Source organism: Meleagris gallopavo, chromosome 15 (assembly GCF_000146605.3).
Source record: "Meleagris gallopavo isolate NT-WF06-2002-E0010 breed Aviagen turkey brand Nicholas breeding stock chromosome 15, Turkey_5.1, whole genome shotgun sequence".
Classification (NCBI taxonomy): domain Eukaryota; kingdom Metazoa; phylum Chordata; class Aves; order Galliformes; family Phasianidae; genus Meleagris; species Meleagris gallopavo.
This window is the reverse complement of record NC_015025.2, coordinates 4,089,505-4,100,630: the sequence shown is the minus strand read 5'-3', so window position 1 is coordinate 4,100,630 and position 11,126 is coordinate 4,089,505. Positions and strand designations below refer to the sequence as shown.

The window sequence follows — 11,126 nt, the reverse complement described above, 5'->3', positions numbered from 1 at the left end:
TTAATTCAAAAAAGAAGTAAAAAATCTTGGACTGAAACATTTCATGCTGTGCCTTTATTTGAAAACTAACTAAAAACTAGATAAGAAAAATGTTTAACCTAACTACTTAGAACATGTGTTTTGCACAACTAGAAGTCCATCCCCAGCCTGCTCAACTGGGATTTTTTATCAGAAGAAATGAAATGCATTGCAAGTAATTGAGCTGCTTAAGGAATCTGTTGAATATTTGGAAAGTAAATGAAGAAAACATTAATGGCATGAATTAATAAGTGGGTGTTCCAACTAAGGTGCCTAAGTAGTTAAGCCTCCAAGAAGATATAAAACTATGTTATTTTCTGTTGTCCATGAAGTCACTGTAGGGAAAAACACTAAGTTAGAACTACTGGTGACAGATGTGAAACAGTTACTTCCATGCGAAAACACTCGTTTTGCTGCTAATTGTTAACAGTCTGCAATTCAAGAGCCAGATGTGCAGTATGTCTGTCCTTTGTGACAGGGGAATCCTTTGTCTGTAAGATTTTTGGGACACAGCCCAGTAAGGCACATAAAGCATATCCTAAATTACTTCGAAGTGAAATATGAAAGCCTGTCAGTCTGAATCCTACACTTCCAGGAATTCAGTGGTCACTGAATACAGCCTTCGTTTGTTTCAACAGGTTCATGGAAGGAATTTACTGTCCATTGATTACGACCGGAATATACGCACTGAAAAAATCTACGATGATCACCGCAAGTTTACCCTGAGGATAATTTACGATCAGTTGGGACGGCCCTTCCTCTGGCTGCCCAGCAGCGGCCTGGCTGCTGTCAACGTGTCCTATTTCTTCAACGGGCGCCTGGCGGGGCTTCAGCGCGGAGCCATGAGTGAAAGGACAGACATCGACAAGCAAGGCAGGATTGTATCGCGCATGTTTGCAGATGGGAAAGTTTGGAGTTACACCTACCTAGAAAAAGTAAGTGCTGTCGTTTTACATTCTGACATTTGTTACAAAGAGACAGGATTACTTTACTTCGTTGCTGCATTTTAAGCTCCGTCTATAATAAATTCACACAGAAGTTACCCAAAATATAACATATGCAGTTACATATTACAAAGGCTGTTAATAATCCCTTTGTGGTTGATCTCAAATGTTATTATTTTTCAATTAGTAACTGAATTTGACTAATTTTTTAATAGGAAATCCTTTGTTCGTGGTTTGTATCTTTTGATATTTTCCTGAAAGTGAATAGGCCACCCACCGCATGGTGGCATAAACTAACACAGTGAGTTGTGCTTAATTAAGAACAAAAATGCATGACTAAATCTGACCAAAGGTTCAGGTAGAACAGGTAATTCATCTCTACTCATTATGAATTAAAAGAAAATACTGTAATGCATTTTTATTTATCCTAATTAAGACTCTTTAATAGTGAAAGAAGCTTAAATACCTGAAAATTGCATATTATTTTCCCCTTCCCTTCTTTGAATCTGTTGTTTTAACCCGTTCTCTGCTTAGTTTGTCACATGCTTCACAGCAATAGCTGTGAATTACAATTGCTAGCAGAAAGATCAATCAATTCACTTACCAAATTCCATTTCATCCTTAAAAAAAGAAAGAAAAAAAAAGAAATACCTACTGAGGAGAGGGTAGCTAATAGATTACTAACCTACACTTTCTCTGGAGTGTCAGCATATTGATTTCCAAGTAGCAGATCCTTTTATCTGGCATCTGACAATACTCCAGAGCAGCTTTGTGCCCCTAACTAACGTATAGATGTCTCTTTTTATTAATTTAACATTATTGCCTCTTTGGTAAACTTCTGTTTTTTTACATGCCCTCTCAGAGCCAAAAAAACGGTAACTGTGTATGTGTTTTTGTGTTGTTTTTTTTTTCCATAGTCAATGGTACTACTGCTTCAGAGCCAGCGGCAGTACATCTTTGAGTATGATTCTTCAGACCGGCTCCATGCTGTTACTATGCCTAGTGTTGCTCGGCATAGCATGTCAACTCACACGTCTGTTGGCTACATTAGGAATATTTATAATCCTCCTGAAAGCAACGCATCAGTGATTTTTGATTACAGTGACGATGGGAGGATTTTGAAAACATCGTTTTTAGGTACTGGTCGACAAGTCTTTTACAAGTATGGAAAGCTATCCAAATTATCAGAAATTGTTTATGACAGTACTGCAGTTACTTTTGGATACGATGAAACTACAGGTGTCCTCAAAATGGTGAATTTGCAAAGTGGAGGATTTTCTTGTACAATCCGCTATCGTAAAATTGGCCCTCTCGTTGACAAACAAATCTACAGATTCTCTGAAGAAGGTATGGTCAATGCAAGGTTTGATTATACATATCATGACAATAGTTTTCGAATTGCAAGCATCAAACCCATCATAAGTGAGACACCTCTTCCGGTTGATCTTTACCGTTACGATGAGATTTCTGGCAAAGTTGAGCATTTTGGCAAATTCGGAGTTATTTATTACGATATAAATCAAATTATTACTACAGCAGTTATGACACTGAGTAAGCACTTTGATACCCACGGACGCATTAAAGAAGTTCAGTATGAAATGTTCCGATCCCTGATGTACTGGATGACTGTGCAGTATGACAGCATGGGAAGAGTAACTAAAAGAGAACTGAAACTTGGGCCGTACGCTAACACAACCAAGTATACCTACGATTATGACGGAGATGGGCAATTGCAAAGCGTGGCAGTAAATGATAGGCCTACCTGGCGTTACAGTTATGACTTGAATGGAAATCTTCACCTCCTGAATCCTGGAAACAGTGTTCGATTGATGCCCCTGCGCTACGACCTAAGAGACAGGATTACGCGCTTAGGTGACATACCATACAAAATAGATGATGATGGATTCCTGTGTCAACGAGGCTCGGATGTATTTGAGTACAATTCCAAAGGACTTTTAACAAGAGCTTACAACAAAGCAAATGGGTGGAACGTTCAGTACCGTTACGACGGACTTGGCCGAAGGGCTTCCTGTAAGACTAACCTAGGGCATCATCTACAATACTTTTATGCTGATCTTCACAATCCAACAAGAGTAACACATGTCTACAATCATTCCAATTCAGAAATTACCTCTTTGTATTATGATCTGCAAGGCCACCTCTTTGCAATGGAGAGTAGCAGTGGGGAAGAATATTACGTTGCCTCCGATAACACAGGCACTCCATTAGCCGTATTCAGCATCAATGGCCTCATGATCAAACAGCTTCAGTACACTGCATATGGGGAGATCTATTATGACTCAAACCCCGATTTCCAGCTGGTTATTGGGTTCCATGGAGGGCTGTATGATCCTTTAACCAAACTCGTTCATTTTACCCAAAGGGACTACGATGTCCTTGCTGGACGCTGGACATCTCCTGATTATACAATGTGGAAAAACATTGGTAGAGAACCTGCTCCTTTCAATTTGTACATGTTCAAGAGTAACAACCCTCTCAGCAATGAACTGGATTTAAAGAATTATGTAACAGGTGAGACTTTGTTGCATTTTTGTATAAATAGCACTGTAGTTCGGAAATTCATTTGGGAAAGGAATCAGAATTCACCTTACTAGCCATATACTGGTATCAGAGCATCAAGATTGGGCTATTTTCTTTTCTGTGCTGTGAAAAGGGCTGGCTACTCTTGATTCTTTGATAATGCTCCTCCCTGAAGGAAGGGCAAGAAATGAGAAACCGCAGAGAAAAACAGGAAGGAGGAAAAGTAATTTTGGCCTAAATACTCAATTTCAGCTCACCCATAAGGCTCTTCCTTTTCAACTCAGTACTGTATGGAGATGTGTTTGTAAAAGATGTAAAGCAAAGTGAAGGTACCAGTAAGCAGGTTAGTAAGCAGAATCAAGAACCAGAACATCTCGGAAACTCTTCCCTTCAGGGCTATTTTCAAAATTAATTTCTGACTGAGCCCACAGACACATTTCAAATTAGCACCGAGAATGGATTTAATTAAACCTCTTTTTCCCATTTATCTTTTAATATGCAGTTTTTAGTCTCTACAACAAAAATTCTATTTTTTATTTTTTAACTATTATTTTCTCCTGGAAAACTTAATAAATTTTATGGCACATGTTCAGAGAGAAACAGTAAAGTAGTTTTGATTGTGCATGCTAGAACAGGGTAAAACTTGTAACCTCTTCTTAATTAGTAATAATTTTTCACTTAGAAAGAGTACTTAGTAAGTACTTGAACTGGCTGCTGGCAATTTCTAAAAAGAAAGTTAATTAACATGTATTTAAGAAAAGCTTTTTTCAAAGTTGAATCTGTAGTATACAGTAATTAGAGCAGTGATACTTTAAAAAAGGAGCTATCTTAATTTTAGCATTACTTCGAAATTCAAGAAAAGTGTGCATTTCCTTCAAAGAAAACTGTAGCAGGTTTTCTTCGTTCTCTGGGACCCAGTCACACTTGTGACATACTGTCACCTCAACTGTAGCTTCTTTGCAATATGAAGATAGTGGGATTCTTCTTAGTGTGAGAAATATTGACTAAAATTACTTTGGGATCAAAATTCATTGTCTTAAATGCAACAAAATTCTGTTTTCATTTATCAATGCTTGATTTAAACCTTCAATGCCATCTTCTGATATTTTGCTATATTCAGAATTTGCGTTTATTTTATTTATCCATCTACTGGATTAAGTCCCGGAAAATGCATTGCTTTTGGTAGAGCACATACCTTCTCTGCAAAAATGATTCATTTGTGGTTAGAACGTTTGTTGCTGTATGGACTAAGCAAATCGTATTGCACAGGAAGTGATTATGCTGGCACCTCGGATTTCATGGTGGAAAAAAAAAACCTTCTCCCTCATGTAATTGGAAATACGTATAAATATCTTCATACAAACAGAATATATTAGTACTTATTTTACTGTCAGAACAGTTGAGAAAAGGAGATGTTTGCTGTCACAACCAGTAAGTATTACACTTTACAATCAGTACTACACATTAGGATGTCCACGACCATCGGGTATTACACTTTTTATGAGGCAGCCGCTGAATCTTTAGGGAAAAGAGGCTTTGTAGCAGCAGAAGGTGCTGGCTCATGGCCATGCATGCCCTAGGGGCTGGCAGTGCATGGTGCTCAGTCCCCAGGGCTCTGCAGCAGCGAGCAGGGCATGGTGGGCACTTTCAACTAGAAAAGAAGACAGGGCTTGTCATGTTGAGTTGAGAGCTGGAGCTCCCCAAAGCACATCCCTGGGCTGAGGTGAGACCCTGCCCTGCAGCACCCTCCCTTTCCTCCTGCGCTCACGGCGCACCTGCCTGAGCGGGCACAGCTGTGGAAGGCAGACATCTGAAGCCTTTGACTGCAGTTAATGGGTACTCCAGGGACCTCAGGACAGCTAGGAGGAGCAAATAAGAAGAGAAGCCGTGCATTTTGCCAGAACACTTTGTAGCTGTTCTTAGGAGTAGAAACCTAATACAGCATAATTTTACAATATCGCTTATGGATTTCATTAACCTTGTCAGAAGGTGTCAGAGATGGGACAAATATTACATAAAGAGCTCCATGTGCAGTTGTGGAAAAAGAATGAATGAAAGAGGTTGTATATCACTGATGAACTATTGAGGATGTATTTGAGGTGATATTCCATGTTTGTTCACTGTGGAATACCACAATTCTGAAAACCGCTCCTTGAAACAAATGAGGTCAAAGGCGCATTTCCTAAATCTGTGGATTTCTTGTACGTATGCACATTTATTTCTTACTTGCCTCCTTACTTTGATTTTTAGATGTCAAAAGCTGGTTGGTGATGTTCGGATTTCAGCTTAGCAACATTATTCCTGGTTTCCCTAGAGCAAAAATGTACTTTGTGTCACCGCCGTATGAGTTGACTGAGAGTCAAGCATGTGAAAACGGACAGGTAGGCAAAAACATGAAGTCCTTTTTCCTGATAAATTTGCCTCTCTCTGTGAATAGAACTGCTGGCTCTTTGGTAGTTACAGTGGAAAGCCAAGGATTTATTTCAGTGTAAAACAAAAGTGAGTATAGCTAGACTTTATATTAATGAACATATGTCTTTCTTGCCAGCCCTCGTTATCGTAATTACAGTGTCATTAGTTTGTCTTTTATTGACTTCTTCCTTGATTAACAAGTTGTAACTTGATTAACTTGATTAACAATGACAAAAGGAAACTTTGCAGGGTAATTTATCATCTGTTGTACCATTGGTAAAATTAACCTAATAATGTGGGTGTCACAGTGAACTTAGGTTGGTACTCATTGTACTGCTAAGAAATGATTTTGCTCCCACCCCGTACAAGCTTTTTCATTGCTTTTTTTCTTGAAGATTTTCATAGGAAGAGGCTATGGTTTCCTACTTCTGTTACTACAGCTAGTGTCAGTCATGGTCTTCACGTGCACTTGTGGGGTTAAGGCTGGGATACGGTATATGCTTTCTGCCTTCATCATAAATTCCAACCAGTTTAATATACTTAAAAGAAGTACTAGGCCATTTTCAAACAGTCTGTGCTAAACTTGCACAATCGACGTGACCACGTAAACCAGCACATATGACCATAATCTTCTACTTGACATTACTGATTATAAAATTATTTGCCAAATGTATTTTTATACCAATTCTGGATGTGGTATTTATATAGGAAGGGAGTGGTCTTTCCACAGATTTTTTCATTGTGCAATTTGCCTTTATAAAAAGAAAACAAAGATTAGCACTGTTCTCTGAAAACAGTATTTTCAGGTCTGTATCTTCTTTGTTGTTTTGTTTTTTTCCAGCTAATTACAGGAGTCCAGCAGACAACAGAAAGACACAATCAAGCTTTCATGGCTCTTGAGGGACAGGTCATATCTAAAAAATTACATGCCAGTATTAGAGAAAAAGCAGGCCACTGGTTTGCAACAAGCACTCCTATTATTGGGAAAGGAATCATGTTTGCTGTGAAGGAAGGCCGTGTAACCACTGGCATTTCCAGCATAGCCACAGACGATAGCAGAAAAATTGCCTCTGTCCTTAACAGTGCTCACTACCTGGAAAAAATGCACTACAGCATCGAGGGGAAGGATACTCACTACTTTGTCAAGATAGGCTCAGCCGACAGCGACCTCGTCACCCTGGCGATGACCAGCGGGAGGAAGGTCCTGGACAGCGGAGTAAACGTGACCGTCTCCCAGCCAACCCTCCTTATCAATGGAAGGACTCGACGGTTCACAAATATCGAGTTCCAGTATTCCACCCTGCTGATCAACATCCGCTACGGGCTCACCACCGACACGCTGGATGAGGAAAAGGCACGAGTGCTAGACCAGGCTCGGCAGCGAGCCCTGGGGTCGGCCTGGGCCAAAGAGCAGCAGAAGGCACGGGATGGCCGCGAGGGCAGCCGCGTGTGGACAGACGGAGAGAAGCAGCAGCTTCTGAACACGGGAAGGGTTCAAGGTTACGAGGGATATTATGTCCTGCCTGTGGAGCAGTACCCAGAGCTAGCAGACAGTAGCAGCAACATCCAGTTTTTAAGACAGAATGAAATGGGAAAGAGGTAACAAATTAAACTGCTGTCATCCTCTGATGGATGAATCAGTAGTCATAACTGTTATCTCCTCTCCTAAGGAGATGAAGACCTACATGGGGGCACTAGGCTGAGCTACTTTGGGATAGCAAGTGGCAAACAAGCTCATATTTTTTGAGTTAAATGCTACTGTTCAAGTGATTAAAAACCACATCCTGAAGTGGACTAAAGCCTGACTGAAAACTCTAACCATACAAATTTAAAAGTACCCCTGAAATATTACCCACTTGTTCTGGGTCTAAAGAAAAATAAAAAGAAGGCCTCGTATTGTATTACCTCACTCCATTCACACGTGAGCAAACTAAGAAATCCAAGTGGGCCACTTTCACTAACCAGCTGATGAAACACAAACAATTCAGACTGCTTGTTTGATAAATATCCAAGAGGTTTTCATTTAAAGCGAAATACAGGTGCATTTAAAACATGACTTTGGGGTGATTTGTGTGTAGCAATTGGAGGAAAAGGAGAATGCAAGTGAGAGCACACTGGAAATAGTGAAGGAAACTATATTTAAAAATAACAAAACCGCACTTGCACTCTGACCCTCCATTTGTCTGGCCTGAAGCTTAACTTATTCAAAGAGGGCAGAGTGTAAAGTTACATTCAAAATGGTGGCTATAAATCACTACAAATAAATTTCATACTCTGTTTGTCTTTGAAGATTTCCATTGTGGACAGTATAACACAGTTACAGGGTGTAGTCTGTTTAGATTCAGTAGTTTGTTGGTATCAGTTCCAGTAGAGCTGTGGGCATTGTGTTACACTATTGCAAATGGGCACCACGTCAGATCACCCTGTACATACATCAGCCAGAAGGCACAATCACTGTTTCAGATTTAAAAATTATTAGTGTGTTTGTTTGGTCGAGAAACTGAGACAATCACATTACAGTCACCACAAAAAAAAAAAAAAAGTCTAATAAGAACTTTGGTACAAGAACTTTTTTGTAATATACATGTATGAATTGTTCATTGAGTTTTTATATTAATTTTAATTTGCTGCTAAGCAAAGACTAGAGACAGGCAAAGATAATTTATGGCAAAGTGTTTAAATTGTTTATACATAAATAAAGTCTCTAAAACTCCTGTGAATTATTGGTCTTCTATTGTGAAATCTCTGAAAATCAGAAAAATCTTAGTGTGCCACGGTCATCTCGTGTACAGCATCCAATATGTAGAAATGATCACTGTACCATGGATTCTGCAGAGGGGTGTTCCTTTGATCTCTGAGTAAGCAAAGTCTTACATAAGCGTCACCTGTTTATGACAACAAAATAATTTGTAAATGCTCCTATCAACTCTCTCTGCATCTCATGCCTAGTGACCCTCAGATCACCACCTTACAATCCTGGAATTAGTTTAATTGCACCAAAGAAACTTCCAGACTGTTTGAAAATGCAGTAACGTGGTATTAAATGGAAGATGGAAGGACTTGCTGTGAGCCCCGGAGCCCCCGTGCAATCTGTCTTCTTTGTGAGATTGCTTATTCTACCGCATTTACAAATGGGAGGTAAGATCAAAGACCCTCTCCTGAGCTAACAGTCACTCTTGATGATGTTAAAAGGGAACCATGCATCAGCGAGAGCCCTGCTGCTTTTATCTCGTTTAAGTATGTAGTCAGAAAGCACCACTTAATTTTGAGAGCAGTCTTGCTTTTGGGGTTGCAGATGAGGTTTTTAATGATTCATGGTATCAGCAGAGATGTTTGAATTGATTACGGGCATTAATTCACTCCAGGGCACGTTTAAAGCAGAACAGCTTGGTGGCAGTGCTATGCAGCACCTATCACACTCAGAGCCCATCTGAGTTTTGCTGAGCAAACAGAACCCATCTCGTTCCGATCGCAGCGTTGCACCTGTGTGCTCCCCGTGCACTGCATGTGCCAGAACTCCAGGCCCTGTTCTCTCTCTCAGAAGGATGAATCCGGGTACATTTCCAGAGAAAGTCCTATATGTCCCTCGCTGCAGATGTTACTCTGTGCTGATAGATGTGAAGTGCTGTTATCAGACTTGTCTAGAAGTGAAACTTTATTAAACAAGTGAAATATTAGGTGGGTATTTATGGAGCTTACTTTGTTGTTTGTTACTTTTGGTGTAAACTTAAATCATGAAATCCCAAGGTGGAAGCACTTCTCACTGTCACCGTTTTCCTGAATGCTCTGATCTGTACTGGTGAGCTTTTTAGGTCATTTTTTTAAATAAGAAGTTTTCTTGCAGCTGGAAATGAGAACTTGCTGCACAGCCTTGTGTTTCCTTTGTTCTCTTACCAATGTCCTAAAGCTGAAACTGTTCAGACTTAATTTTGCTACTTCTCTTTATCCTCTGCAGAAGGAAACTAAAGCGAAGCACCACTTGTGATATTACTTCCTGGGGACAGATTTGCAGGGGAAGCACTCAGAAAGACAAGTTCCTCTGCAAATAATATGTGCATCATCAGGGTACTCTTAAACAACTTTTGGACCTGGTCCAGTCACGTAGCTAATACTCGGAGACCATTTATCCCCATCTGTGAGTGGTTTCCAAAGCACAGGTCCCCAGCAACGCATTTGAGCTCCTAGATGCAAACAACTTTGTGCTGGAGGTCATTTCCCTGAGCCCTGTGTGCAGCTCAGCACCCACGGTGAGCTCCTGGTGGCACAGCCCTGCCCAGACTCCCTGCAGGAGATCTGTGAGGGGACCTGCAGGTCACATGTTGCCAATGGTTCCGTTTCCACTCGTCCTCTTCCCAGAAGCTCTGCAGCACTTGTTCAAAATCCATATCAGATGAAAATAAATCAGGCTTCTCCTTATTTTGTTGTTTGTTAAGATACGTGTAGTGTCCTGACCTCTGCTGAGAACTGTTCTGGGGCTGAAGTCAGGCTTCTGCTGCAGAGCTGGAGCCGAGAACTGAAAAAGCAATACTGAAATGGTGAAAACTCTGTGGGAGAGAGTTGCATGCCAACTTTTGGAGAGAGGCAAGAGAACGTAGCCAGCGTATGAACCCTCAGCAAGTAGGATTTACAATGGAAGTGGCAGCTTGGTCATCATGAGTACAAAAGGATAACGTGCCAAAATGCTGCCTGTGCTGTTACAGCGGCTCAGCAGCACTGCTATTGGAGAAACCATATTTACAGAAGTTTTATATCTCAGACAACAACTCCTGGCGGGTTCTAGCCTAATTTTGTAATTGAGTATGGAAATCTGCTGGAATCATGCTGGCTGCAGCTCAGGTCTCTTTGCTGTTACAAACAGGCACACATAGTGTGCTTCGTTAAGTGAAGAAAACATATAAATGAAAATAGAATTTCAATAAGCATCATCTAATGCTATAAATCAGTACTATCAGATAAACCAGGCCTTTCCATCAGTCAAAAATTCGTATCAGAAGTAGAAAGGAGAAACCTGCTTGCTTCTGTGGGCTGTAAGGACACTTTTGATGCCACCCCCACCTTAACGCGTGGTCTCTGCCCAGGTGAGGAAGACAGGCCGTTACAACGCGCCGGCACAGCTGCCACAGCACCCGGCCCCACCGCGGGCCGCAGCACAGCAGGGGCTGAGATCAGCGGCGATCTGCGCCTGCGCGGCTCCTCCGTGCTGCGGCCCGC

General features: G+C 40.8%; 1 protein-coding gene across 1 annotated transcript in view; it reads left to right on the top strand.

Annotated features, from left to right (window-relative positions):
* TENM2 (teneurin transmembrane protein 2) overlaps window positions 1-8,466 on the top strand; it is a 541,158-nt gene extending 532,692 nt beyond the window's left edge. Inside the window, 4 exon segments of the mRNA XM_031555679.1 lie at window positions 657-953; window positions 1,880-3,494; window positions 5,754-5,884; window positions 6,757-8,466. Coding sequence (XP_031411539.1) covers window positions 657-953; window positions 1,880-3,494; window positions 5,754-5,884; window positions 6,757-7,518 — 2,805 coding nt within the window. The 3' untranslated portion in view covers window positions 7,519-8,466.
* Window positions 8,467-11,126: the final 2,660 nt, after the last annotated feature.